The sequence below is a fragment of the Fulmarus glacialis genome, unplaced genomic scaffold (assembly GCF_000690835.1).
Source record: "Fulmarus glacialis isolate BGI_N327 unplaced genomic scaffold, ASM69083v1 scaffold13647, whole genome shotgun sequence".
Classification (NCBI taxonomy): Eukaryota; Metazoa; Chordata; class Aves; order Procellariiformes; family Procellariidae; genus Fulmarus; species Fulmarus glacialis.
In genome coordinates, this window is record NW_009223877.1 from 56,573 (window position 1) to 64,775 (window position 8,203).

At 36.7% G+C, this 8,203-nt stretch overlaps 2 protein-coding genes across 2 annotated transcripts in view; both read right to left on the minus strand.

Moving 5' to 3' along the window:
- The window catches only part of CDC73 (cell division cycle 73), a 32,532-nt gene that overhangs the window by 23,310 nt on the left and 1,019 nt on the right, over positions 1 to 8,203 (minus strand). Inside the window, exons 2-7 of the mRNA XM_009581968.1 lie at positions 8,103 to 8,197; positions 7,031 to 7,100; positions 5,975 to 6,037; positions 5,834 to 5,886; positions 3,926 to 4,014; positions 1,466 to 1,682 (exon numbers count right to left, since the gene is read on the minus strand). Coding sequence (XP_009580263.1) covers positions 1,466 to 1,682; positions 3,926 to 4,014; positions 5,834 to 5,886; positions 5,975 to 6,037; positions 7,031 to 7,100; positions 8,103 to 8,197 — 587 coding nt within the window. The remainder of the gene's footprint in view (positions 1 to 1,465; positions 1,683 to 3,925; positions 4,015 to 5,833; positions 5,887 to 5,974; positions 6,038 to 7,030; positions 7,101 to 8,102; positions 8,198 to 8,203) is intronic.
- On the minus strand, positions 7,448 to 8,030 carry LOC104079810 (ubiquitin-conjugating enzyme E2 D2-like). Its single transcript, XM_009581967.1, is given in 4 exon segments — positions 7,448 to 7,667; positions 7,670 to 7,854; positions 7,856 to 7,935; positions 8,025 to 8,030. Coding segments are annotated over 4 exon segments (327 nt in total). The 3' UTR covers positions 7,448 to 7,611.

Genomic DNA, 8,203 nt, shown 5'->3' on the forward strand with positions numbered 1-8,203 from the left:
ACACCAAAAAACCCTCCCAACCAACCTACAAACAAACAAAAAAACCTGAGCTATTCTGCGATAAATCACAGCCCTGGGTAACAAATGATGTTTCCCCATCTACTTACTCTGTTACTTGTACAAAAATATAAACATTAATATTCGATGACTTCCGTCCATGCTATTAAGAATGCTCCTGCAATCCTGCGCGAACAGAAATAAAGACTTGCTATTATGCTTGTTATATTCATCAGGCTAGTCAAAGTAACTGCATGCTGGAGTCCAAGACCAAACTTGATCTCTTATTTGTCTTTCTCCCCATGTTAGGTTTTGCTCATCTCACTATTATAACAAGGATACTACAATAAAACATTCAACGCTTTCCCTAGTACCTTTGCAAGTTTCCCTTGGAAGACATGTAAAGATATGAATGCCATGAATGATTCGCTAAAGGAGAAAAAGCTACCCGGATTCCTTCAATACAAACATTTCCGATGACTAAAATGTTAAAGGTTTTTACCAATTTATCAACTGTTCAGCAGTGAGATTGCTACAAATCTCATCGACTTAAAGAAGCAACACACTGCATGTAGCATGCAGGTACATGCCACATACCTAGTAATTACCCCTTAATTCATGAATGGAATTATTCTAGCACTAATGCCATGAGACCAGGTTGTGAAAATGAGCACTATGTAAAATACTGTTAAAAATATGACAAATGAAAACTGGGACCTCATTTACTTCTAAACATTATTTTCCTGTGACCATACTTAAAGAAGCAAAGGCAAAGGATGCAATTTCACAATAACCTCAGAAAAACAGACATTTGCAACCTTTTAGAAATTGACTTACTGCTTCCTTGAGAAATTTAGTGCCAAGTGTCACTGCAATAAAGAAAGCCTAACTGTCCAAAGAGACCAAGCTGTCAGCTGTGCTTTGCAACCATGTTCTGGAAGGCACATAACCAAGTGCAGCTAAAGACATGGACTAAAGGAGCACAAGGGGACAAAAATATACAGAAAAGCCTCCTCATGGTAACACTTTCTGGTTTTGTTAATTTTAGCATTTTCTCTCCTCACTTTGGTGTTTTCCACAGCTTAGTAGCCTTTGGACTTTCAATGTAGACATGTTGCTACTTCTATCAGTTACTCCCCGCTTTTGTCCGTTTCAAACCCACAGGCACTTCCATACAGCCCTCCCAATTGTAGGGCTCAAGCCAGTTTTGTTTAAAAGGAATTAAACGATTACTTGGTATCTTTTAAATGGCTGAAGCAAGTATTCTGAGATACATTTTAGGCTTACTGTAACAAGGTAAGAATGAACTCTTCTGTCACTGTGCCAACAGCCCTCCAAAGCCTACCTTTACCTAGAACACTAAGCATAATCCCCCCCAGTCATCTATAGATAACAAGCTAGATACAGAAAAGAGAAAATGCAGTTTGTCATTTGGATCATAAAAATAGCTTGGTATCTAGAGCATTACCTTGCCTGTGCTTTGTAAGATTGTAGTTCTTGTTCTCCATACTCTCTCCCTGCTGACAATATCTCTGGTTACATCCACTTCAGCATCAACAAAACTTCTCTGTTTAAGAGCAGTTATGTCATCATCCAGATCAGTTTTGATAGTGGATCTTTTCTTTGCCATGATTTTTGCTTTGATAGCAGCAATTTTTTCCACTGACATGGCTTCAGACAAGGACCTAAATGAGCAAAAATAACAGAGAGACTGAATAATTGCACACACAATTCTTCTGGAAGAATTTGTGAATGAGTAATTTCATCCCGCCTAAAGTTGATGGCTATGCTATAAATCATAAAATAGTCACCTTACATATACTTGATGATTACATGAGCTTGGCATTGCTGTTTTGAGCATGAGAATCAACCTTCTGACAAAAGACTCCATCCCGGTATTAGCACAAAAAACATCAAAAAATCCCAACTATAACAAGCAGAAGTAAAGATTGCAAATGTAAAGCATCAGAACCAACACTTCCATTTACAATATCATGTGAACTTCAGCTCCACGTTATTTTTAGTGGATTACAATTCTGTGTCCAGTCAATCAACCCCTGGCTGCTCTGAGGCTTTCAAAGCATTAATCTAAATTTCGGCTGAGGTGCTGTTACCTGGACTTGGCCACGTGGAAGAGGTGTTACCTTTTCAGAGCATGTAGGCCAAACAAACAACAGATGGTAGTAACTTTGTCCACATTAAGCTGCATTTGAGGTAGCTCAGTTCAGTCCAAGAGCGCAACATCTTTATTTGTTTGCTTTTAATTGTAAACACAGAATTTCGTTGCCAAACAGTGAGCCCTATTGTTTTGCAGGTAAGATGAAGAAAAAAAAGGCCTGGATTGCACAGTCCCAACTGCACATACACACTTCAATTTTACGTGTTTTTGGTTTTGGTTTTTTTTGAGATTACATTCAAAAATTAATACAACAAGTCCTGGTTGTGAAGTATTCTCCTTTTACAACTAAGCTATTGGAAAGGGAACTTTTTTGTGTTGCTGTTAAAGTAACAACAGTGACAAGCACAGTGTTCAAACTCACTGCCTGTAAATGTTATTTGTACTTTTAAAAGGACAGTCTTTTACATTCAGCATTAAAAATCTGTAAATACAGAATACAAAGTAATTATTAATAAATTCAGTAATCCTCACTGCAGCATTGTCTCATAACTCCAAAACAAAAGTTGTGATACACTCAAGCTAGTATCCAAATTATTCGTTATACAAAACAATGCGTGTACTTTGATTTTTTGATCCTTAGACTTCCTGATTTTAAGTCAGGTATGACAATCAGATTTTTTTTTTCCTATAGTGTCCTTTTAAGTACACCTATATAAGAAAGAGAGAAGAAGATATTCAAAAGATGTATTATTCACGTGGTTAGGTGTAATTATGGATTCTATAAACGCTATATTAATTGTTGCAAGGCTAACTGATAAATTTAATCCCAGTAAAGGGCAGACAAGCATTCACAGTATTGTTTATGCTCAAGAAATAAATTTCTCAAGAATGCAGTTGGTCTAGCAAGTGAAACTACTTATTTGCAAAATCCAGTGCAAAGCAGTACATTAATTCATACTCATACACTTGAACTGTAGGAAGCATAACTCCCACTTCACATTATGACACCTGACACACTAAAGAAATCAAGCAGCTACCTTTATTTTAGGACTTCTGAACCCAGGTATTTGAAAATTAACTACTAGAGTCTGGTATCCTACTAAGCCCAAGATCTTGGCATCAACAAGGTTTTGCAATAGTTTCATTTTTGCCTGGCTTTGGGAAGATATGATGTCAGACTCAAAACCAGCTGTCATTCTCTATAAAATTCTGGATGGATACAACAGAAAAAGGAAAGGTGATGGGCAAGTTTTTAAGCACTTGAATACTGATGACTACTTCTGGCAATGACAGTGCATTATCCTCTGGCAGTCTACTGTCTCTTCAGAGGCAAGAAGCTCACCTCTGCAGGGAGTCAAACAGAGGTTGTGTTACCCTTTGATCTGTCCTCACAATGTTTTTCTCCTTTTGCATACAAGCCATTCCTCAATACAGGATATTTCTCTTTGAAATTCAGAGAGATAATCAGCTTCCCCTTGCAGTTCTGCTCATTGTATTTGACTGCTTAGATAACCACCAGAGCAGAAGAAAGCAGAAATGGCAGACTTGGCAAGAGGAAGAAACAACTGTCTGCTCACTTCTCAAGACAAACCAAATCTCATGCCATGACATCTGAACTTCCACTCAAGAACAGGAGTCTGACCAGGCATGAAGTTCTGCCTCCTCAAGCATTATTGATGATAGTACCTAAGGGAGGGAGACTTACTGAGAGCTGTTGGACAGAAGTAAAACTGGGTGTCTTGAATAGCACAAGAATTGTTATCAGTCCTTTAATTAAGTACTATCCATAAGAAAAAGAAGTATTCCTACCTGATCTGCTCTGTTTGCACGATACCTTCTTTATGCCCTTCCAACCGAGCTGCCAACCGCTCCTTGTCAAGGCGCACACACTCTTCATCCTAGCAGTAACAGTAGTGTTTAATTGTAATGTTTAATTTTTTGTGCATTTTCTTTAATAAATGCAACTAGAATTAAAGCTACTCAATTTTTTTTTTTTACATTTGCAAGGACAATCTTTATTTCCAAGTATTTTTGAACTGTGCATTAGTATTAACTGTACAGCTATTGGAAATTTCCTCTCAAGAACCACAATGTATAATTAGAATAATGAAAAGGAAACTACCATTCCCCTTGTAAAGAGCCTTGCTCAGACAACAATTCAGAACAATAGAAAAAAAATCAGTCGGAGAACTTAAAGCTGGCAAATAATGCACACATTTAGGTAGGACAATACATATACACACATACATATTTAAGGTAAATTCATCAGACACTCAAATTTGCCCAGATATTTAACCAGCAACATTTTTAAAGAACTGCTCAGAACTGTTAAATCTTGATGCAGAACTTTTATAAATGGCATTCCCAGTAAATGTAAAAACAAGTCAAGAGTAAGGAAGCCTCTAGTTACTCAAGCCAGGTTTGAGACAGACGTGTAATTTCAGAAAGCAGTAGAGAGATGTAATGTTATGCCATCTTTTCAGCTTCTTAATGCTGGTACCACTTGTGTTCAATCTGTCTTATTTCCCCACAAAACTTAAATCAGCATCAAGCCCATCCTATTGCTGAAAGGCTGTTTGGAAAGGCTGAAGAACAGCAAAACTAGTCATGCCCATGCATCAGGACAGACATGGAATCTCTACACCGAGACAACAACTGAATAACTTAAAACAGACTTTACAGACTCTGAGCTGCCGCAGCAGCAACAAAACAAACAGAAGATGGCCATAAGCTCATTCGGCTCATATGCAGAATTCTTGATTCTCCAAATCATGATGGTGAAGATCTATAGTTTCCAAACATACTGGCATCACAACCACATAGGGTAATGTAGAACAAAAATCTATAGATCACCAATAGGTCATCTCACCGCAATCATATGCTCATGTGCCATTAAGAATGCATAAAGTTTTTATGATTCTTATGCAGTTATAGCTAAGCACAAACAATGTTCAAATCCAATTCTGAAATAAGGGAATTTATGTATTTTGGTAACTCTTCTTCTAAGAAGAAATCTAAAGCTTCAGTACTCTGAAAATACATACAGCCAGATTTATAATAACTCACAGAGGAGACAACTGGATGAACATATTTAAAAAAAAAAAAAAAAAAAAACACAAAACCAAAAAACCCCAAGAAAAACAGTAAGTTGGTTTTTAAAACCAGGCAGAGTTAAGTAGTACAATGTGTGTAATAATTAGACGCATTGCTTCTATTCAAGAGGTACTTATGAAAACACACTGTTAAATTAATTACCTAAGACACAGCTTCAGAAAATAGTAATCACAAGGACAGTTTCATATACTGCTATAAAGAGACTAAAATAGCAGGTAAAACAAATAAGTATCCATCCATAAAGGTAAGACTGGCATTTAAGTTATAATGCCAACTCATGGATGGCAAATAACTGTAAACAGTCATTAAACAGCACTTTTATTCCAATCCCATAGCTCTTAGCAGACAGATTATAACGCAACAGGTACTTAGATACACATGGTCAAGCTTTCGCCTTTCATACTACAACATACATCTATCAACTAAAATTCCAAGTTAAAATCAGAGGCTTAAATTCTAACTCCTTCCAGTTCATGTTCACACTAACAGAAGTACTGTGTGCACCCAGAGGATAAGTTGTCCAACTGAATTGCTACAAAACCAGATAAATACTGTAATTTACCACCACCCCCAATTTGTACTGATGACAGTTACTGTCATTACCTCTATTCTTGGTTTCTTTGCTTCTGCTAATATTTCATCTGCTGCTCTTTTAACTACAAGAAAAAGAGGACATTAAAAATGCAAGATTGTAGTAGAGTTTCATAAAATAAACCTCAAAGTTATTTTTTAGTTAAACTGTACCTTGAGTGGAGCGTTGAAGACCGATTTCAAGCGGAGCACTTCTGTCTATACTTGAGGAGGTTGCTGTAATAAAACACAACATTTCATTTAAGTACAAAAACATTTGCAAAAGTATTTAAGTATAAAAGGAAGGACAACAAATAAATTGCAACAACGGAAATTCTAACTAGATATCAGGTAGCAAAGGCGGTCAAACACTGGAGATATTCAGAACCTGACTGAATATGAACTTAGATCAGGTTGCTCGGGGTCATTTGGCCCGTCTTTGAAAAGGGGATTGAAACAGATGACCTCCTGTGGTCCCTTCCAACATAAACTAGTCAGTGATTCTATGACCTGTATATACCACATAAAAGAAAACAGAGTCCCAAAGATAATTACTTTATAACCTGGAATCAAGATCTGCCAGTTTGTCTAGTTTTTGGAATAAAGACAACCTGCTGGTCCCTTTAAAATATATATAAAAAACAGTTTACTGCTCATATTACAGAAATAATCTCATATTCCAGTATACTTAAAATTCTAAGGCCTCCTACAAAACAGAGCAACTTACAAAAGTAAGCCATATTTATCTTTCTCTCAGAACAACCTCTTTTCTCTTACTATTGTTAACACAAATTTTAAGATGATGGAATACCAGGCAAATCTGCCAGACTGACAAAGCAGTGATTTGATATATTTTAGTATACTGAAAATTTTATCCCACACACTTATTGCATCAAGATCAATGCACTAGATAAGGAAAAAATATAAACGCTAAGCATTCTAACACATAACTATTAACCAAAGGATGTTAATAATAATAAAAAAGTAGCTCACTTCTAAACAGGCATGTAGGAATGCAGATCCTATCTAAGCGTGATAAAAACAGTTAAGTTCAGAACAAAATTAAAAGATAAAAGAAATCCTAACTTTATTTGAGAAGTTTGAACATATTCAGTTAAGCTGCAAACTGACCATCGTTAACGATCTTTCCCCTCCTACCCCTCACTTGTCCCATAAATATGAAGCAGTAAAGTGCACTATTTGTCCAAGTTAAAAGAAAGCATCACTTACATGTTTCCCCATTTAGGTATGCAAGCAAGTCTTTCCTATCAGGTCTTCTTACCACAGGAATGTTTTCAGTCTGAAAAGACAGCAGACTTGACATTAAATTGTTATTCCCTCAGAAAGCCTCTTGCTGAAGACTTTTCACTGTTCTTGAAAAGAGCATTCACACAAAGACAGGAACACGTGTCCTGCCTCCCAAGAAAGTGTAACTGTCAAGCTTAAAAATACAATTACTTCCTAGAGGATGTTCAGCTACACAAAATGAAACATGCTGTCTGCTACAAAACTGAGGAGGAGGACAGTCTTTTTCTTCCTTCACTTCAAACTTGCAAATAAGATTAAGAACTAGCTTTTAACACACACACGCTTCTCTGCCAGGGGTCAATGTTGGTACACAGAAATAGAGTATTTCAATTTTGTTGTTCTAAGCATGTACAACACGCAACACTGCTGTATCAGGTAACCATGTGGCACAGGGGAAGGTGAAGCATGGGCTCATAGAAAGCAGTCAAATGGAAATTAAAAGTACTTTCTCTTTCAGAGTTCCCCCACCTTTATTCGTAGAGCTTGTCCAATCATTTTTTAAATTAGATTGCATATTTCTGAGTCCACTCCAAAGCTATTCTGCTATACTTTTTTCTGTTTTGTAGATCCTTGCAATCTCAGGCACTAAAGGATCATCTAGATTGGGATCACACAACAGAGAACAGATGGACAAAAGTACTTTTGAAATAGTTAGTGCTGGAGACAACTGTGACCATAAAACATCAAGAGAAATGCTGCCATTACTGTTAATATTTGGGTGACAGACTCTTGTTGTAAATGCAACCTGGTGGTTTGAAGGGATAATCTGTTGGGAAGCGAATTGTCAAGCAAAATACTCTGCCTTGATAGGGACTGTCATTTGATCCCTATGTAGAGGTGTTCTTTTTTAAATACACACACTTTGTTGCTTATCTTTTTCCCTTTCCCCAGCCAAATTCATACACTTAAATGCTACTATCATTCCCTGAAAATAACTATGCACATATTATTTATCACAAACAAGACAAAATAAAACTTCATATGATCTACTTACTGCAGCACGACGGACATAAACAGGATGTGAAAGATGCACATTATTGAGCAGGAACAAGATAGAATCCAAAGTGTAGTATTCCCTGGGCTGGCCCTCTTTCC